This window comes from Malurus melanocephalus, unplaced genomic scaffold (genome assembly GCF_030028575.1).
Source record: "Malurus melanocephalus ecotype Western Australia unplaced genomic scaffold, MMel_1.1 scaffold_1230, whole genome shotgun sequence".
NCBI classification, from domain to species: Eukaryota; Metazoa; Chordata; class Aves; order Passeriformes; family Maluridae; genus Malurus; species Malurus melanocephalus.
This window is the reverse complement of record NW_026624462.1, coordinates 37,796-59,514: the sequence shown is the minus strand read 5'-3', so window position 1 is coordinate 59,514 and position 21,719 is coordinate 37,796. Positions and strand designations below refer to the sequence as shown.

The following is a 21,719-nucleotide window of genomic DNA, read 5'->3' as shown; positions in this document are numbered from 1 at the left end:
CACCTTGGGAAGCAACGACCCCTTGTAGGGAATGTTCTCCAGGTGGTTTTTAAGAATTCCCTATGGGAATCTTCCTGTGTTCTGAGGGGGAACAGAGGTGCATTTTTGTGCATCATTGCAAAGTGCATTTCCAGGTTCTTACCTTGGCATGGCGTGTGATTGAAGGAAGGGAATTGTATCAGCACGATGTGTGGCGTTCAAGGAATGTTGGTGATTTTTCTCCTGGGGGAAGAAAGCCTCGGCTGTCATTGCTGCTCCAGCCCTGCCTCAGCTCCTCCAACCCACATCTACGGGCCAAGCTCTTTTCCTGTTACCTGCCAGATGGATTCACAGCTTGTTGAGGAAACTCTCCATCACRCCTCTCCTCCAAGGTAAAACCCCTTGAGGTGCCAACAGGACCTGTTTCCCAGGAGCTCCCCCACCTTTYGGGCTGGACACTGCCTTGGGTGTACCCCTCAATTACCCTGTGCTCCCACTTGGCACCCAAATCCCTTGGGACAAACAGGGTGCCTCGTGGCTGGACTGGCTTCTCTCTCCTGATCCTATGGGAAGGGTGTTCTCTGGAAATAAGACTCCTATTCCTGCCTTTGCTGATGGTAGAGGTACAGTCAGGAATATACTCTGGATCATAGAGCTATATTCAAGCACAATTCCACAGTGMTGCTGGATCACAGCTTTTTTTTTTTGTTATTCCAGTGGCCTGATATGTTTTGATTTTTATTTGGCATTGGTTCTAATTAAAAATCAGCAAATAAARTACTGGATTATAAAAATGTATCAATACACAAACCAGCAACAACTCAGTTCATGGGTGRTTTACCCCATTCCCTCTCCAAGGGCGTTCCAACAAACAGGTTGATGGCAAAATTACCTTTTCCTTAACTATTTTAGCCATTAAGATATTGGAAAAAAAGGCATTTGATCCTAAAATCCTGTGAAACAATATTTAGGATGCAATTTTATTTTAGTACATCAGGGTGTTCTCACAGAATGAGGATGATGTGTGGTTGCCTGTGGCTGATTTTGGATGATGTGCTGACATCRGCAAAACACTGAGGATATCCAAATAGCCAGGAAAATGTCTCTTTTCCAATGGTTTTGTTTTACAGCACCAATCTCTATGCTCCTGTATCTAAAACCCACAAGGGTAATGCTCAGCATTTCCTGAGGCCTCTATGTGCCACCAAAAGGAAAGGGACCTGGCTCCCAGCTCTTAAACCCTATGGATAATATAAGGGTCTAAAGATCTGGGGTTTAGGTCCTGCTCCTAGGAAGCACTAGCCTGGCAGCAGCACTCATTTATTCCCTTATTTTGTATTTCTCCCCTACTATATCAGAAGAAAAGAGCATATGACACCCTTAGTATGTTAAAAAGTCATCCCAAAGGCAAAAATACCAAGGTCAGCTGTGATTCCTCACTTAGAAGAGGAAAATGTAAAGTGGGAATGACTGAAAATAAAGATATTTATCAATTATGCCTATTAACGTGAGAAATTAAAAACAAAAAGAAGAGCACAAACCACTGAAGAAGAGAAACATGTAAATGGCCAACTGATCTYTGCCTGTGCAGCTTAATGACACAAATAATGAATTACTCTGTTAATTGCTGATTTTTGTAACTGCTKGGCACCTAAGGGAACAAACAGTGACAGGACAGCGCTGCAAATCCAGAACACCAGGCTCAGAGGAAAAAAAAAATAAATCCCACCATCAGCAGGTTAACACCAAGGGGGAGAGGGAGAGGGGAAGAGAGAAGAGAACAGGAGAGGAGAGAGTGGGTGGCCAGGAGACCTGTCAGGAGTTGGAAAAAAGCACTTAAAGTGGAGGCACCAGAAGGAACAACACTGATTTTGTAACCAGCAAAGGAAAAAAAAAAAAGCTCACAAAAGCAAAATCTGTCATAAAGCAGGGGCCTGGAAATTAAAAAGGAGAGAGGAAAAAGAAGGAACATAAAAAAAGTACTTCTCAAGTAAAAGGAAAGATTAAAAAATAGAAAACCCCCTCTAAATATACATAGATATATTTTTGTAGTGCAAGTCAAGCAGGCATGCAAGAGCTTAGTTCTACTCACTGTCGGCAGGTTTGCTATCAGTTAGGAAAGGTTCCTGCTCCATGATGTCCATTGGGATTTTAATACTTGGGACCTTTTCTGAGTAGGGGCAGTCAGACTGTGAAAGAAACGTGTAAAATGTCTTAGAATATTCCCACTGCTCCTCTCTTATYGTCTCCCACACATAAAAATTATCCTTTACATAGTTCTGTACGATTMGGGAARARAAAAGGAGGAAAAAGAGAAAAGCATCCCCTCMTACTCTGAAAGTAAAACAGACTGAAAGAATAATCTCATGGAATTGGAAATTGTAATAAATCTCCCCTTTCCCACCCACTGGCTTTTAAGACACCTTCTGTTCTGCCTGGWGCCAGCTGCAGGAAATACAGATGGAAAATGCATTTGTGGGCAGACACAAAAGGACAGTGGCTGCTGGAAAAGCTCATCCAAACCTTTATCCTGCTGGGATTTTTGTAAAAGCCCTTGGTTGTTCCTACTTGCACTCTAGGGCCCAGATACAACATGGCAGAGGTTCCTTATATCCAAATGTCTCAGCTCCCYTTGTAATGCAAGTGCAGTCAAACCYARTCTCAGTTACACTGGTTCCTGAATTCCAGAAGAATTCTGTAACCCTGGCCATCAACCAGCTCAGCATGAGGCACAGGGAAAAGCCAGGGTCCCCCAGAGCTGGGGTCCCAGCAGCATTTTACACCCCACTGCCTTTTGTCACCCACCTGCCTCTGCTTAATTGGAGATGCTTGGAATTGTTTTGCTTTTTTAAGAATAATGGGAACTCCTCATAGCCAAGGAAAGGCTGATACTGCCTAACTTGGCAAAGGCAGGAAGCTGGGATTTGCCAAGCATTTTGGGACATCTTTGTTCCTGAAGAGAATCAGACTCACAACACTGGGGTGGAGGGAGGAGACCTTCCAGTCAGGGCAGAAAAATAGTAAGGAGGCCAGAGAAAGGCTCTCCCTGGATTGTTATTCTCCTTTTAAATTTATTTTTTAACATAACTGACATCCAGTGCCTTATTTCATACCCCAAGAGCAAGATGTTTMCTAGGAACTATTTTGATGAGACTGAGGGACAAGCACAAATAAAGCACAAGCAACACCCAACAGCTCCCTTGGCTGAACTCAGATCCATGTATTGACCCCCAAATCCCACAGGGTGGATATTTCTGGAAGGGAAAGTGTGAAAATAATCCAACCAGCAATGCCCAGTGCTGTATGTTCAGGAAGCTGGTAAAAGCAAGTGCTGAAAAAAAAAGCAAGAGTTAAGAACCAATATTTTGCATAAAATCTCTTAGCCATTAATTAATTACTGTACCTGGAATTCAGGAAAAGCCTGGGAAGAGAGGAGATATCCTAAAATATAGTGGAGAGAGGGGAGCCACGGCTTGGGATACAATGCTGCTGGATTCACAGCAGTCAGGAGGAGGGGATGGAGCCAAACCTTTGCTGATTACTCAGTAGGGCYGTTTTTAATCTCATTTTGGTTTGCACAGAGGTGCTAAAGAAAACCCTCACCCTGGAATTGGAGTAATGGGACAGGGTAGCTTGCTGTCTGAAGTAAAAATCAATCCTCCAAGCTGTTTTTCCTGCTGTGCTCAAATGGGATTCTTTTCCTGCTTCAGGTGGTCTCACTCTCCCTACACCCCAGGAAAGGCCCTACTTCGTGGAAATGAGCAGAAATGACTCCATGCTTAGAACACACCACSGAGTGTATTTAAATTTAAAGGATTTGAGTTAGACCTGAGCAGGAGAATGTTTAAAGGCACCAGGACTACATTAGTTCTTTTTATACATACAGGAGGAAAGAGAACAGTCAAAGGCACATGGGTCTGGTTTAGCCAGGTCACTTTTCACTATTTAGGGCATGCTGAGGTAGGACCAGAGTGTACTGCAGAGGGCATGGATGCTCAGGAAACATTTAGGTGATGAGTTTTAACAACACAAAGCAGTTTTTCCTGCAATAGGACAAATCACATCTATTTTGTGCTTTYGAAAAGAGCCATTACAAAAATACTTAAAAAAAATAAATAAAACCAGACGGACCAGACTTGCTGGTGAAAAGTATTCTCCTCCTAAAACGTAAGAGACAACAAAGGGGAGAATGGTGGAGGAGGGAAGCTGGAGGAGGCAGGGTGATGAGAGGCATTCTAACAAGGGGCATGACATCTCAGCAGGTACCTGGTGCTGTTGGAAAGTGTGATTTCATTCCTAGCAATGCACAAACCACCCACCACAGGCTGGAAAAGGGCAAGCAGTGGAGGAAAGAAGTTTTCTTTGGGACCCATTTGCTGCAGCAGCAGAAAACTGAGCTGCTGAGGCTGGAAAATGTCCAGCCTCAGCACTGGGCAGGGGTTAAACWACCTAGGAAGGAGGAATGTCACAAGAGCAGGAAGCTCCTTACATCRTCATTGTCACTGTCCATACTGCCCTTCTTCTTTTTCTTCTTCTTCTCGTCCTCTTTCTTCTTCTTGTCCTTTTCTGGAATGACGTCATCAAGAAAGCTTAAGTCATGCTGGGAAAAGAGGTAGTCCATGGCTTTTCTGACTGCCACCAGGGCCAAGATCTGCAAAGAGAGGGATTCCTGGTCACATTTTACCTTTCATTTGGAACAYTGCATTCCTCTCAGTTCTGCTTCTAATCCCACACTCTGGAATTCTGGCTGTAAATGAACATACAAAGAAGGTGGTGAACACCATCTCTGTCAGCTTGAAAGGTTCTGCTGTGACTGCCTCATGTCAGCAAGAAAACAAGCAGTGGACACAAAACAGTATTATTACTAAATAATAAAGAGAATAGAAATGAGCACTTTGATTTACTTCTGGAGGCAGGTTCACAGGACAGCCTGAGTAATAAAGCCTTAACTTATTTCTCACCACTTCCCCAGGAGCAAGAGCTCTTAAGAAAGAAATCAGACAAGTGCCAATCCATTCCCCCAGCATTTGCAGAATAAAGTTTACTCGCATTTTGGCAGCAGGAAACTGGAGGAAAAGCTTATTCTGTGCAAGACTGCAATGAAAGYGCTGGGAAACAGGAAGGGACATGAGTGAAATGTGTGTTTATATGGACACTGGGTCTGACACCCCCATCAGAGGCCACTGAGATCCCACACAGACTTTGCCAAGGGGTTCATCGACAGGCTGGAAGCTGTAACCCATTCCCAACGGGCTGCCTCTAAGGAAAACTTTGTCCTTATGATGATCCAYGGCACAAACAATTCCCAGGAAAGCATCTCAAGCTTTGACTTGCGTAACTTAAGACACGATTACAGACTCAGGGGTGGAAAGATGCCATGCAGACACCCGTGATCATCCCACTACCAATTACTGTGAGGAAAATGCCTTTCCTCCAAATAAACAGGGAGCTGGCTATTGGCTGATTCCTCACAAACTGGAAGTTGGTAGCTTTTTTGCTCATGAGTGCAGAAAATTGAGCTTTTGCCATCAGATGGAGCTCAACTGCAGCTGTGGCTGTGCCTTCCCTGAGTTTGCACCATTCTAACAAACTTTGGCAGACTTGGGTTTCACTCAGATTCTAATATGGGCAAAGAGATTTTAGATTCAGCTTCCAACATCAGTGCAACACAGCAATGGAACAGTGATGGAATGCCACCTCAGTGAGAGCTGCTGATTTTTAACCTTTTACAGGAGCATGTGTCCCAGCAGGAACATTTGGAGGATTTTTTTACTTGCATCATCTTTTCCCATTTCACCATCTTGTTCTTTTTCTGGGTTTTGCCCACTCTCCTTCTGTCCCTTAAATAAGCACAGCAGCTCCTACCTGCCCCTACAACTGAGATTTTACTTGTCCATAAACCCAGAATTAGGTGACCTGTGGCCAAGATTTATTCATGAGTTTCATAAAGCTTTGCCTTTGCAGAAGTCTGATCCATCTCCAAGCCAAAGACTGCCTGTGTCTATAGCTCTGGTAATAATATGAATAACCATCCTCTCAAGGGAAACAKTAGTGTCTTTTCACTTGAGTTCAAGGAAGAGACATTCCCTTTCCCTCCCTTTGGCACCCCTCTTAACACTGAACCTCCTTCTCGGTGTTGTCAATTTGTGCTATTTAAAAGTACCTGGTAGTTAGTGTTGCTAAAACAGGAAAGTTGTGCCCCTCCAACTTGGTTCATGTAGCTCAAGGAGAAGCCACGGCAAATCTAACCTTGGCAGCCAGGAACAGTCAACACTAACTACACCTTCCTGGGAAAAAATTAACTTTCCAGGCTTGTTTTCCTCCAGAGAATTTCWGTAAGGGCAGCCACAGCCACACTGACCCCATGCATGAGTGCTATGAGTGGAGCCCTGAGCCAGAGRCTTGATGAGGAAGGCTGGATTTCCACATTACAGGAGTGCACAGCTGGCCAAGGTGCAGGCTGTGGTCAGGTGAGGGAGGTGAAGGAGAGCATCACCTACCATGACAGGGAATATGATGGCAGCCACAGTGGATTTCAGGATCCAGAGCAGGGCCAGGCACACCACCTGCAGGAAGGTGAACAGGTGGACCCTGCGCAGCGGGACGTGGCGCAGGTAGATAAAGTCAGGCTGGTGTTTTAGAGGCATCAAGAGCAGCTTCAGACGATCCATGAACTGCAAAAGAAAATGAAGGGATGTTGACATGAAACCCAGGATGCATAAAAAAGAGAAAACAAGATGAATGCCCAAACTGGTCAGCATCACACTGGGRAATTTTTGCTGTTCTCCCCTTCCCYGCTCCTGCCAAAGAGAGACATTCAGCATTTAGGAAGAATGCTTTTGTTTTCCCCAAATAAATCAGGAGCAGAGGTCAACAGAGGCGAGGGCACCCACTGCATTGCCAGAAAACAGAACAGCACCTCACCAAAGAGCAAGGAAGACAGGCAGCTTTCCCAGCAGTGTCCCTTTGCTCTCTGCTGCACCGGATGGGCTTGGAGTCAAACCAAAATGGGSATTTCTCATTGAGCAAAAACCACTCTTGATGGCAGTGCCCCCACCACCTGGGCCAGGAGCAGGGGAAATCCTCTCCAGAGAGCCACCCTGGGGCCAACAGGACAATCCCCTCGTTGTCCCCTGCCAGAGCACGGGCTCACTGCCACTGCTGGGACCAGACWGATCCTGCACCAGTGAATGGAAGCTGGGGCTGCTTTACAGAATGCCCGAGGGAATTCTGGGGCTCACAGAACAGGCAGTCCCTTCCCCTTAGGGCACAGCTCAGTGTGAAAAAGAAAGGCCACAATTAACAGGGTGCCAGAAAGCAACAAAACCACTTCCAGCCTCCTTGGGCAAGCCACAGGCGCTGGGCATGAGAATGGCTCCTTATGTAAGATTTCCTCAACGACAAAGAAAGGGGCTTGGCATCTCCTCCCTGGAGAACAATGTTCCTGCTCGTTAGCATTGAGGAATAACCCTGTTGCCATAAATCATCCTCCTTGTTTGCCTTCAGTCRTGGCAGAGAACCCAAATCACCCTGGGAGTGAGCCTGAGCTGGGGCTGAAGCCTGTAGAGTCCTGGAATGGTCTGGGTTGGAGGGGATCCTAAGGATCATCTTGYTCCACCCCTCTGCCACGRGCAGGACACCTTCCACTAGACCAGGYWGCTCCAAGCSCCATCCTGGTWGCCAAAGATTGACCCAGGTCCTCACAAAGCACCCCCAGCACTGACAGTGCACACTTGGCCACTCTCCCTTGTCTCCATCTCGGGACACCCAGGCGCTGGCAATGTTTGTCAACAGCTGACACCCTCCATGGGTTTCTTGGCAAGGAAGAGGAGGCAGCAAAGGACAAGGGGAAAGCTGGAGGGTTKTGGAAGAGCTCTGTGCTGGTTATTGCTCACCTGCACGCCGTTGAGGGAYGCAACTCCCATGTAGAGGAAGACACCGTAGAGCACAGGCATGGGAATGAACTGTGGGAGGAAGAGCAGGAGAGAGCAGGTGAAGAACCTCCCCACACACCATTAACACACGGTGGGACATCATTTCCAGCCTGACATCAACTCACACTGCACCCATGTGTGAACAACATGGAGGAATGAAGTCATACAAACAATAAAGCAAAATAAAGCCGAATTAACAGCAATAAATTATTCCGCTGTGTTTTGAGAGATGCAAAGACATTTGTGCTATCACACTCTCCCACTTCACCAGGACGTGGACATCTTGTTAAGAACCAGAGGGAATGATGCCAGTCACCCAGCAAGTTAAGGAAGAGCTGGGCAAGTGTGTTCCAGTGAGCTTCAAACTGCCTTTCACCTCTGGATTTGTGACTGGAAGCAGAGAGCAGAGAAGAAGAAAAGGCAGCACGATCCTGTAGGTTGTGGCATACCCTGTTTTCCCAGATAACAGGTGATAGAATAAGAGGAAACAGACTCGAGTTGCACCAGGAGAGGTTTAGGTGGGATATTTGGGAAACCTTCATGGAAAGGTTGTCAAGCCSTGGCACAGGCTTTCCAGGGCAGTGGTAGAGTCACCAGCTCTGGAGGAATTAAAAGCAGGGTAAATGGGGGGCATGGTTTAGTAGTGACTTTGGYAGTGCTGGTGGGACTGGGTGATCTTAGAGAGCTTTTCCAGTTGAAACAATCCTGTGATTCCATGTCCACTGCAGCTTGGTAAACCATGCAAATCCATGCAGAAAGGCTGTTCTTTGGAGTCCCACCTCAGCAACAACAGTCATGCCAACCCAATCTCTGCCTGCTCCGTCTCTTGCAAACATTAATCCATAACTACTCCCAAATACAGGGCTGCCATTTCCCTTCTTCAYTGCCAGAATGTGTCCTTTCAAACASCAYTTGCTGCTCCCTCAAAGTGCCAAGTGCTGCCCATTCCTGCCATCAGACACATCTCCCCTCGGGAGTGAGGAAGGTGCAGGGGAACACCAGTCAGGCTCCCTGGAATGAATCTCTGCCCCCAACACAGAACTGGGCATCCAGCCTGGTGTGACAGGAACAGGCAGGAGCTGAATAATGGCCTTTGTGGGATTTACTGGAGCCCAGGGAGGATGGAAGGAGCTCCAAAGGACAGTCCCTTGTGCAGTGCCAGGTGGCTGTCGCTGAATGGCAGCCTCAGTCCGGCCACGGTGCCTCCTGTGCTGGAAACCCTCCCCTTCCAAACTCTGCACAGGCTCCTTAAAGAGGCAAATAACACAGCAGTATCCAGTGGTTTAGCATATTCTCCACCACCTTATTTATCATTTCTGGCAGGCATTTCCCTGGGGGTATATGAGCACCAAAGTCACCTGGCCATGTGCTATCCAAAGCCTCCCTGCCTGCATTTTTCTGTCCTTCCTTCCTTCTTTCCTTCCTTCCCGAGTCTCACTGCCCATCACTTCCTGAGAGCTTCTTAATTGCCAACTCATCCTTCTCTTGGCTTTATTTCATCCTTCCAGTGAGCTGCATTGATATTTCCCAGTAGAAAGCAAATGCTTTTTCTGCAGTGTGGGGTCTGCCAACACCGTTGTGGAAGGAGGGGGACCCGGCCTGTGGTTCACAAAGCTGTGGGTGACCACGGGTTCAAAGCCCTCACTGGAYTGAAGGAAGAGACAACACAAGACAGTAGCTCCAGTAATCACGAGTTGAGCTTTGCAGCTCATTTTYACAGCTCTCTTGTCCTCATCTTCTGTTTATTTCCATGGGGTTTTTTAAAAGTAAGAAACATGTCTGTATATTATTTCACCATTCCATGATGATTAAACCTGCAGATCATGCTGAGGTGAAACCTCAGTACATTACCCTGCAGAGCAGCAAGTGGTGCTGTCATTTTGGAAGACTTTCTCTTGGCAAAGTATTCCCTGACAGTGGGAGTGCTGGCTTTGGTGCTCTGAGCAGCCCTGCTGCAGTCCAACAGGATTAAAACTGTATTTATAAGAAAGCGCCTGTCACTCTCCTAGCAGGGCCAAGGATGTTTCTGTGGAGATCTGCCTTGGCTGAGCAGAAACACCGGCAACATCCAAAACCAGCACAACCACTGCGAAGSCCTCAGAAAACAAAGCTGGGATTATTCTGTGGATTGACTGGTTTATTGAATTTGGAATTGTCAGTGTTCAATTCGCCGCTGGCAGAAGAGTGAAATGTTCTTCAATGGGTTCAGCAGAGCAGCTCTCTCCGGCAGGACCCTGCCACTGGAATTTGCCAAAGGTGCTGAAATCCTGCCAAATCCTTCCCCCTGGCACGTGGGCCAGGAGTGTGCTGACTTATCCTCAGGCGTCCTCCAGCGAGGATCTTCCCCACACATTGTCTTAGGGGGAGCACAGGCAACCAATGACTGAAGCAGTAACACAGGAATTAGCAGACCCCGGTGGAATAGAGGACRAGGGATCTTGCAGGGAAAGGTCACATGAAAAACAGGATTAACACAATCAGGCATTGAATTAAAGGCACGGAAATGCCTGTTTGTGTGGAGGTGGGAACTGTTACCCAAGACACCAAAATCTGAGCTCTACAAACARCCTYAGAAATGAACAACAGGAACACACTGGCTTTGGAAAGCCACAGTGTCCAACTCTCTCCACAGGCAGATTGCTACTCCCTGCCTGCCTCCTGCCCTCAGGTTCACATCTCATTGTGCCTCACAGCCYCTGTGGCTTCTAAAACCTCATCTGCAGCCTCCAGAAATGCTCCTGTAGTTATGATGCACGGTGCCACTGGTCTGACATCTTCTGTTTGTCCCATCAGCCTCTGGATGCATGGATAAAGGCTCCTGCAACTGCCATGGCCCATTGGACAGTGTGTCTGTCTGTGCTTGGTACCACTTCCATCGCTACCCCTGGAGCAGGCAGTGTCCCCCACAAGGCAGGGATGAGCAGGTTTGCCATTTTCCTTCTACAATCTGATGATTCACTGAAGGGTGCATGTCTCTGTGGCCACATGCCAACCAATTTCTGGTCTCAGAAAACAGCAACCTACCTGGATGCAATGGCACATCTGTCCAGAGCCTTGGCTAAACTCACAGGTAAAAAAAGGTTCAGGAGAAGAAGAAATGCCATTTAATTGCACTGCTTGCTCCAGAAACATGTTTTCCATACTCTGAGCTTTATCCACAATATGTTTTCCATAAAACACAGGCCCAGCAGAGGTATAAAACACATCACAAAAGAAAAGGGAAACTTAACTTTATGCAAACATGGAAAAAAAATCCTAAAATGAAAAAAAAATACGGTGCCCAAGAACTCCAACCCTGAACTTGGTCACTATTCTAGCACACTASAGCCATGCTGGTTTTCCTTCCAAAAGGTTTAGATTTAAGCTTGCAAGGAACTGTAAACAGTCCTTACCTTCAGGATGGGAGCCATGAAAACAGACACCCCAGTCAGGATAAAAACGATGACTCCAGTGACTCTCTGCTCCCTGAAACAACATCACTGGGTGAGAACCACAAGAACTTAACTCCAACAGCAATCCTCAATCAAAACTCATTTTTGCAGCCATATTTTTCAGCCAACAGCATCAGGCAGGTGGCTGGATCCTGACCAAGCCCTGCACACCTCTCTTTTCAAGCCCCAGATTGTTTTGTTACWCTGTTTGGGGACCAACAGGCACCACAAGTGAGCAAAGAGGAGTGTGTTTACATGCTAAACATTACAAACCAGCACTCCCAGCTCCCTGCACAGCTATACTCAGAGCATGCAGAGAGGCAATAAATCATCAGTAACATRTTGTGAGCCCTGCCCAGAGCACTCCAACAGCCAGATAAATCACTCAGACCTTCAGGAAGTGCTGAACATGAGCCTTCAGCAGCACCCACAGGGCTCCCCACATCCAAAAATCCCTCAGCTAGTAATATTTCTTAACACTGAAAGTCAGGCCATAAAACTTGTACTTAGCTGCCCTAAACAAGCAGCCTGATTTCCAGGAGCACTCCCATTGGAAGCACTGCAGATCACTTAAAGAAGGCAACCAAACACAGGAAAAATGCTTCATTAAGTAGAGCTGGTGTCACTAGGTATGACAGGTTTGCATGTTTGACCATAGCATTTGCTAAGGAATCCTGGATAAAGAAACCTGCAGGAAATTTCCTTTAACACAGGAACACTGCATCTGACGTGGCCAAATAAACTTTGGAAGAGTCACATGGGGGTTTGTCCAAGGAACTGGCTTTTGAACTAGGGAGACAGCAGCACAAAATTCTTTGTAATAAGGATTTTGCAGGCAGACAAGGTAATTAAGGCTTCCTGGTTGGACATACCTGACTCCCAAAAACTTGGGCTGTTCTCCAGGGGCTGAAGTCTCAGTCTCCATCTTCAAGCTGTCGATGTGAGCGATGGAGATAACGGTAGCAGCCACGTACCAGGGCAGCCCCATGAAGGAGCAGACTATCATCAGAATGGCCACCCAGAACAAATCCAGATGATATCCAGCACCTTTCTGTGTAGAGACAAACAACATTCAGATTAATTATTGCAAATGCCTATAAAGCAAGGCAGAGRCACACTGGACAGGCAGCATTTCCTTCCACACCATCCTGGCCAACAGAGCCAAACACCAGACACACATCATGAACATCTCCCTCAAGACCTGACCCCAGGCTCCTTCAGGAGTGCAACAAGAACAGCTGAAGCCTCATTSCCCACCCAAAGGAGAAAGCTGCCCTCATTTTTGACTCCTTTTCAAACACCTCTGATCCTCTGTTTTTAAAATCCTTTAATGAAATAACACAGGAAATCCAGCAGTCACAAGTGCCAAGAGAAGAAGTGAAGAAACAAAAGAGCCACCAAGAAAAGGGATCTTCAGAAAAACAGTAGATAAATCTCTAAGGTATGCTATTTTAAAACAGATTAACCTTTTTTTAATCCCATTCAATTTGATTTTAYTGGAAAAAAACAAATGATCCAGGCCTAGGATGACCCAGGAGGGAGAACAATCCAGCTTCTCTTGAATTGTTCTCACTGTTTTTCTCACACATGTGCTGCTTACCTTGGCTGGCTGGTGGCTCCGGGATGGGCACCCAGCAACACCCTGCCAACACTTTAGCAAGGGATGAGCAGAAAAAAAAACTCTTTCCTATAGCACATGTTGTGTATAGAGGTGTTTTTTGGCGTGGAACAACAGAATAGGGCTTGTGAATGCTCAATTCCRCAAAAGATCATGCTCACACCATAACAAAGGGAGCAGGGAATACATTTTTTATATCAAACAGTACTTTGCTGGAGWGTTTATAACTCTGTTACTAAAAAAGTAAAGGCAGTGCTGACAGAAAACAACATTCAGTGGTTCATAAGCTGCAGAGATGAGGGGCCTCTTCTTCATGAGGGAAGAACAGTAAGTATTTTCTTGCAGTGGTTAAGAAAATGYTATGTCTGCTTAGTGAGGTGCAGGAGACAGACCTACAATTGATCAGCCATCTCTGAGGAACATGAGGGCCCAAGTATGGAATTTATCTGCCCAGATCTGGTTTTTAAAAAAAACAGAGGCGTTTTTTTAAAACCATCAGCCAGCAAGTTATCACTGTGCCCAAGAAACCTTTCTCATTCCCTAGTACTTTAACTCTCTCCTCCAGGTTGGGCTCAGGATGATCTTAAATCACACATTACATGAATAGGAACATCCTCCTCTTTTCCAAGCAGAAGCTCCCTCCCCATTTCCAACAGCACTCCTTATAAATGATAAAACAGGTATCTAAATAATGACCCACTGTTACCTGTGTTTTGAGGGAGTCATTMCTCCCATGGGTCAGACCACTTGAAACGTGTCCTGTTAGCAGGAAGGGAGTCTTTTACAGGAATTTAATATTTTTCAATAGAACTAACCATGCAGGGAAAAGATAAAAACCCTACAGGCACGAAAAACTGCATAGCACTGGTCTAGAAAGTTTATTTTAAAAACATGACTACATCTCAGGCTGTTATGTGTCAGCTCTTCTTTAAATAACATCCAACTGGGGCTATGCCCTTGGTATGTCCCAAATCTCTCCAGCTTATTGCTYGTTTTTGAGAGGACCATGCAGCTTTGGCCACAAAGCCAGGAACAGCAGCCAGAGCCAGGGAACAGGCTCATGTCCACAAAGGAGGAAGGGGCAGGAGGAAAAGCCCCTGCACACACTCCAGGCACAAAGCACACCCACCTTGAGCTTRTGCTCCTTCCTGTTGACGATGACGGCGGTGATCTGCTGGTCCATGAAGATGAGGATGGTCACCAGCAGGGCAGGGATGGCTGCTGCCAGGTACACCCACCACGGGTTYCCTCCAAAAGGTGGGATAAACCAACCCCTCTCRGGACTGGTTGGCTTTGAAGGGCAAGGAAGAGAAAGCTTGTGTTAGAGGTGCAAYATAACGGGTGATGACATCCCAAAGTCAGGTTTGCTTCCAGCARTGGAGCTCCAAGGAGACACTTGACACCCTTCCCATTAACACCAGTGAGAGGTTCCAAGTATGGAGGAAGAATTTAGGAGATATATCAGCCAACCAAAATGATGGTGACAAAAAAGCATTGTAACCCAAATCTGAGTAAATCAGCCTTTTCCAGACCACTGACTCCATTCCCATTCTGAGGGCAAGTCTTCCATACAKGGCAGGTGTGAGGGAAAAGGAACCTCTTCCTAAGGCCAGCAAACAAGCTGACAACAACATACCTTGAATTCACTTGGCACAATTAGTTTTGGTGTGTCCACACCAACCAGGGCATCTATTCCACAGAAAATCAAAATGGACAGGATAATGGCAAAGTCACTGATGAGCTTCCGGGCCTGAAAGAGAAGGTGATGTCATAACAGGAATTAGCACCACGAAACACCATTTCACCCACCTTTAGTGTCTACATGAGAAACCCCRTGGCAAGACAAGCTCATCATTTCTTCTCCCACAAATATGCCCACTGTCATGCCCAGTGTCATTTGCCAGGCATGCCTTGGTACTTTAGTGTGTTCTCTAAGGACTAAATGGAAGCATGAAAACAACACAAACTTCCACAAATAAGATACTCTGAATGACTGGCAGAGATTAYATTGTTTGCTGTTCAAGTAATAAATCTAACTAAGCAGACAGGAAAATGMACCAGGTTTCTCTGCTAAATCCCTRAGACTGCAGCTCTCCTGAAGTCACTGGAATACAACAGCTTAAAGCTGCCACTGATCAGACCCCAGAATTTAACCAGGCAGGAGCCACTATGTGAGCCTGGAACTGTGTGAGCTTTCCAGAGCTGTTGTTCCTTCCAGGTTTCCTGGGTTCACATGGTTACAGATAAATTGAGTTGCATTCCAGCCCGGATGGAATTTGTTTCCTTTTTATTAAAAATAAGAGAGGTTCAATTGTAATACAGTGGAACAGTAAACATCCATGCAGGATAAATCCCTGTGTTTTGGAATGYCAGAAACCAGGCAATCTCAGACATAAAGGGCTTTGGCACACACATGAAGCGCTGGCTCGCACGCCTGGCCTGGGAGCCTCACCGGGGGGGCAAAACAAACAGATGCACCTGAAAGCTTGAAAGGGTCCCCTTCAGCACCTTTCAAATCCCTGCCACATTCCCACGACAGATTATGACTCCTCTTGGCTCTTCYGCTGCCTTACCTGTGCCCTCCAGAACCACTGGGAGCAATCCCAGGCAAGCCTTTGTTAATCAGATCCAAMCACCAGTTGCACTTTTATCCCAACTTGGCTTCCCTGCAGAGCATCTCTCCCTGTGTGTAGGACAGCTACTGCAAAAGGAAGGCTGACCTGTGCACTTGAATGGGGTGACAGGAGGTACTTACAGTGGTGGGAAAGTAGCGACTGGTCTTGAATTTCTTCAGAGCCATGGAGCAGGTGTAAGTGCCAAAGAAGAGGATGAAAGACATGAGGGTGATGTCAGGGACATAGTCACAGTTGTTGCCCACAAGTTGTCCCCCATACTTCAAGCACTCCTTGGCTGTCAGAGCTGCCCAGTCAATGGTGGTGTTGTCCTGCAGAAAAAAAGGGAATGTTTGGATAAGGCTGTGTACAATCTACCCATGTTGGGACAGAATGTCTGAGAGGAACAGGGAGGCATCATGCAGAGGCTAAAAACTATGGAATCATAGAACGCTTTGGGTGAGACCGTCCTCCTGCCTGTCTGACTAAAAGGTGTTGTTATTCTGCATCTCAGCTTCCTTCCCCCACAAATGGATGTGATCCATCAAGCTTCACTGCTGTCTCCTCATTACCCAGATCTCACCAATAGAGTGGCATTGTGAGACTCTGCAGCCCCTGTGATCCCTGCCTTCCCAAGGGGAACTCACCAGCTCTGAGGAGGGAGAGACCAGCTCATAGTCTGACAGCACCATTGTCCTGTTAAGTAATGAGCTATTAACTGCAAGAGAGAAGAAAAAAGAGGATATAGTGAGCAGGATRCAGGAAACAGGAAGGAGAGCAGATTTCAATTATTAAAYAATTTCTTGACTCTRTCAAGCTGTTTGCCACCTCTTTGMTSCAGTAAAGTGAGTCACAAGTGTTTCAGACAGACACAAAAGCCTCAATCATCAATCACGCACAAAACAGAAAAAGAAAAGGTTAARTGAAACACAACCCAAACCCAACCGGGATTATATTTTGAGTTCCTGGTGAAAAAAAAAATACAAAAAACCAGACAGACAATATAACATTTCAAAGCTTTCCAATATTTTTCTAATGATTTCTGGATTAAATTAAATACCCACAGAACACTCTTAATGATTAATTTCAAATGCAAGCACAATGCCAAATATATCCAGAAAAGCAAAACGCATTTCAGTGTCCAGCATAAACACAGTTTTGAATTAAAGAAAAAAGATGGCGAGCAATTGAAATCAACAGGATGAGGATCATTTCTTTGAAAGAAGGGGCAGCATTCCCTGTGGCAGAGACGTGTTTTCCTGTGGCTTCTGCAGCATTAGGAATCCTGGATTTGAAACTTCATTTAGAAATGAGATCCTTCCTGCAAACGGGTTCGTGGCCCCGTCCTCACGGCTTACCGAGGTTTTGCATAAATAAACTTTTTTCACTTGGATGTCTGGACAGCCACAAGTGTTTCAATGGGAAGTGGAGACTTCCAGTTTGGCAGTGACCATTCCCGTCCTAGTTTCAAAAAGGAAACCACTCTGCCATTCCAGTGGAGGCAGAAGCAGCATCCATGTGCTCGCCAAGAGCCTGTGTTTAACAGGCACCCAGCTCCTGGGGAACCAGCTCCCGACACCTGCAAGGAGCAGCCAGCAGCTTTTCCTGTTGGACAGGTGTGCCAACACAACCTGCACTTTACCTTGGGCACACACCAATTTTCTTACTCACTCCCCATTGTTTGTGGGATCCTAGGAGKGCTCCCCGCTTCCCTAATGGTGCAGCCAGGGTCTGTCTGTTTGGATTTGGGTTTGGAACCCTTTGTTCCCAGACCCACAGCACACACACTCTATCTGCCACACAGCCCACGCTGCACAGATTGGCTGCCTCATGGATACACTTCCCTTTGGCTCAGTGAGGAATTGTGCTTTCCCTCTCATCCGTGCAACCCGTTAGTGGGATCCACCCATGTTTGGTAACGCCTTGAATAAACCCAGCTCTGRCACTTGAAACAGCAGTGACGTGAGCTGTGTGGCAGTGACCTGGCCACCACTTGTGCCCTTTCACAGAACTCCTGGAGGAATGGCACTAACTGACAGCCACAGGGATGTAAGGAGACAAAGCTTCTCCACTGTCATGATGCTCCCTGGAGAATTCCCAGGAAGGCTGGATATACTGACATTCCAGCTGGGATGCAGGGTAAAATTTACCTCTCAGCTTCCGGAGACTAAAATAGGATATCTGAAGACTGGTGCCATGAGAAAGACCTTGTCATGATTGACAGAGCCTGTGGGCACTGCCCAAGCAGAGATGTGATTGCACAAGAAACCTCATGGGTGCAGCAAACAGTCAATGGGTGTTTAGCCCGGGAAGTTTAAGGTATAGAGGAACACAACTTTCAAAAACAAACAGAGAAGTAGGATTTCTTTGAAACAAGGAGAAGTACATGTCCTCTGTTCCCACCATTATCACCAAGTGCTGTCCCATATTGGGATGCACAAGGCAGGAAAGCATAGAAGGACTACACACCACAAAGGGGCACCTGACCAGGGACATTTCAGGAAGATAAAAGGACCACAGCCACAAAACAGTGCCCTGGTGTTGATACCTATGGCTTAAGTCAAAGTTATAAGGTGCTTATGAGGCCTATTGATTGAAAATTTTATATAACCTTTGTTACATATTATCAATACATAATGTAATAGCTTTTTACCTATTATCAATATACAATGTAATAGCTTCCAATATATTATCAATAATAGCCTTTTCATATATTGTTATAAGTTTTTATATAGGGTATTAACAACATACAGTGTATGTTGCTAACCCAGCCATCTGGATTAATGCCTCAACAAAATAGAATCACCAAGAAGCATAAATCAAAAAAGTTCTGTAGACGTAGACAGGTAGATGCTATAGTAAGGAACAGTAGGGAGCACTAATGAGAATTTGGCAGACACACAAGGCAGTGAGCTGAAAAATGAAATATGAAGACCTGGAGGACTAGGAAAAAACCCCACGAACATCACAACTGTGCATACTGTGAAGACAAAGGTGAAAAGTCCACCATGATGAAGATTATGGTCTCTCATTAGAGGATGACTCATGTGCACTTATAAAACTGTGATAACATGTATTTTCATACTCATATATATGGTGGTGGGCGCAGTGACAATGTTCATGTTACACCATGCTTACTGTATAAATACTGCCAATTTTATGCAAAGGCAGGTGGGTTAGAAGGAGAAATCCCCTTCACCTCCAGTGCTACAATAAACAAATACCTGCTCTATAGACACTGCTCTATGGGGTTTTATTTCTAGCCTTTTTCGGGCATCAGTGTGAAGACATTTCGGGAAGAAGACTACTCCAGTGGCAACCCCCACTGAACARCAGGAGAAAGAAAAGCTCGGATAAGAAGCTCAGCATCGTGTGGATGTCCTCTCTAATGTGAGCAGTGGGGTAGAAGAAATGGGAGGAAATATATCCCTGGGGAACACAGGAGTCGAGACCTAATAAATACTTTTAAAAGTAAAGGCTTTCGAAAGTAAAGTAAAGTAAAGTAAAGTAAAGTAAAGTAAAGTAAAGTAAAGTAAAGTAAAGTAAAGTAAAAAGTAAAGTAAAGTAAAGTAAAGGCTTTCGAAAATAAACGGAGAGGTAGGATTTCTTTGAATCAACAAGAAATCCGTGTCCTCTATTCCCACCATTGTCACAAATGGCTGTCCCCTWCTGGGATATACAAGGMAGGAAAGCATAAAAGGATGCTTTCCACACACACCACAGAAGACAACTGATAAAGAAGGAATAATCTACCTATTACCTGGGCTGCAGTACAAAGGAAAAAGAGAACAAAGGCCACCTCCTACCAAACTGGACAGGTAATGAAACACTCCCTTACCTGGATCTAGTGGTTTACAGGCACAAGAGTAATGCGTGATGTAGTCCACCTTGAACTGGGAGTTGATGGGATAATGATCTGCCAGCTTGATCATCTTCTTGAAAGCATCATAAATGAAGATGAAGCTGATGAGGGAGGAAAATCCTTCTTCGGTGAAGCGGGTGAAGTACTTGACCAGGAAGCTGGCGTCGGTGGCCACGAGAACCAGACACTGGAAGGCTGACCAGAGGCCGATCCAGAGGCGGAACTCCAGGTAGTCAAAATCATTGTCCCTGCAACAAGGCAAGGGTGGTGAGAAAGGAAAACATTGGCTTGGAGAAGATCAGGAAGTACAGATGCTACATGGAATGATGCCGAGTGAGATTGAATTTAAAGGAAAGATCTTCTGCCAGAGGGTGGCTGGGCACTGGAACAGTCTCCCCAGGGAAGTCATCATGGCACCTAACCTGATGGAGTTCAAGGGGCATCTGGACAGTGCTCTTAGTCATATGATTTAGTTTTAGGTGGTCCTGCCAGGTACAGAGAGTTGGACTTGCTGATCCTTTTGGGTCCTTTCCAACCTGGGATATTCTATGATTCTGTGACAAGCCCTGGTGCCAGGAATGGCAGGCTGGGAAGCACAGTGTCCTGTAGGATTGGTCCCAGTGCCAGCACCACAGAGCACCCGAGGCCAGAGGSATTGCTGGGTCTGCAAGGGGCTTTTAGGGATCTCTTCACACASACACACACAGAGTCACACTTTAAATGAGTCAGGGGATGSGAAGTTTTTCTAATTTTGCTCCTAGCAGGGAACAGCATGCTGTGAATATGATCAACCACAAATGCATTACTGAAAAATCAAAGTACTTGGTTCCAACTTCCTTGTAAGAAAGGCCTCCTTTGAAAACTCCTGCCTTTCTGCTCTGGCAGGGTGGTAGGACAATGGCTTTTACAACCACCACCTCCTCCTCAGCTTAAAAATAACCACGTCCTCCCTCCCAGAACAGTACAAAGTGCTTTTCCATCTTGCTTTTTTCCTGCTACACACTGCACCTGGGCTTTGTCAAGCCCGTCAGATGCCAAGAGGTGCAGCGTGTCCATTCCCAACTCTGTTCATTTATTCCAGATGAAGGAAGAAAAGAAGGGTGCCCTCCTCTTGCTCCACTGCAGAACTCTTGCCTTTTGGCAGCTCATCTAATTCTCCAACCATTTTTTCTAGCCCCCATCCCTTCCTCATGTAGGAACACAAGTCCTGGACAAACTGCCATGCTGAGAACATGGTCTGCAAGGGATTGGGGGTGTATTCTGTGGAACTTAAAATKATCTCCTTGCAAAACACCAGCCAAAGGATCACCAGCCCCACGAGTAAATTCATCCATACTGCTGATGGCTTTAGGGATTCTGGTGTATTTTTCTGGTGGTGCAGATGTGGGAATGGTAAATGAGCACACCTAACAAAATGGGCTCCCTTTAGCTCTGGGTGTCAGCTGTCAACAGCATAAAAGGAGAAGAACCTCTTTATACCAGTCAAATGGAAAAAAACCAAGTGCCTTTAAATGCAAGAAAGCCCCACCACAGAATTCTGGGGGCTGTTTCTAACACAGACACTTTTGCTTTCATAAATAATAGTGATTATTTCAAATGACTGCTGATTTAAGGACAAATTTTTGGCAGCCTTGAGACCCATGGGATTTTGTTAGTGAAGAGCTGGATTAATTTCTTTAGGGAAGTAGTGATTGGGAGAAGCAGCACAYTGTAACTAGAGCAAATTCCTCAGGGAGCACTGAAGTGGACAAGGGTTTTTTTCCAGGAGCAAAACTCTCTCCCAGAGATAGGCAGCCACACAGCAGGCAGCGCCCCGGGACATGCGTGCCGAGAAAATCCCCGATGTGATTGCACCGGATCTSCACAAGGAACAAAACGTTTCATTTTGTGCACTAAATCCCCTCGTTCCCCAGCAGCAGGCAGTTCATTCCCTGGCTGTGGCTTCCTTTGTGTGGGACATTCCTGCCCTCCGCCCTCTCTCCCCACATACTCACTTGCTGAAGTTGAAGAGGAGCCTCTCAAAGACCAGGACAGGCCCTGTGCTGCTCAGGATGGTGAGGGGCTGACCAGCCAAAAGGCAGAATATGGCACCGGTGACAGCCGTGCCCAGGAAGCTCTCCAACACGCCCTGTGGACACACRGACAGGAGTCACTCCTGCAGGATAATCCCCCTCAGGGAGCTGTTCTGTGGCACTGTGTGCTGAGGGGAGAGCATTCTCTGTCTGTCCTGCAGCTCACCCCGAGCTGGGAGGCTCCTGTGGGTCCCACAAAACCCAGAGTTAC

General features: G+C 46.2%; 1 protein-coding gene across 1 annotated transcript in view; it reads right to left on the bottom strand.

Annotated features, from left to right (window-relative positions):
- Positions 1-228: 228 nt before the first annotated feature.
- The window catches only part of LOC130586632 (electrogenic sodium bicarbonate cotransporter 1), a 48,145-nt gene continuing 26,654 nt past the window's right edge, over positions 229-21,719 (bottom strand). Inside the window, exons 10-22 of the mRNA XM_057387503.1 lie at positions 21,431-21,564; positions 19,413-19,684; positions 16,222-16,292; positions 15,718-15,906; positions 14,599-14,712; positions 14,092-14,253; positions 12,217-12,395; positions 11,306-11,378; positions 7,875-7,943; positions 6,480-6,653; positions 4,469-4,630; positions 2,072-2,168; positions 229-314 (exon numbers count right to left, since the gene is read on the bottom strand). Coding sequence (XP_057243486.1) covers positions 268-314; positions 2,072-2,168; positions 4,469-4,630; positions 6,480-6,653; positions 7,875-7,943; positions 11,306-11,378; positions 12,217-12,395; positions 14,092-14,253; positions 14,599-14,712; positions 15,718-15,906; positions 16,222-16,292; positions 19,413-19,684; positions 21,431-21,564 — 1,743 coding nt within the window. The 3' untranslated portion in view covers positions 229-267. The remainder of the gene's footprint in view (positions 315-2,071; positions 2,169-4,468; positions 4,631-6,479; positions 6,654-7,874; positions 7,944-11,305; positions 11,379-12,216; positions 12,396-14,091; positions 14,254-14,598; positions 14,713-15,717; positions 15,907-16,221; positions 16,293-19,412; positions 19,685-21,430; positions 21,565-21,719) is intronic.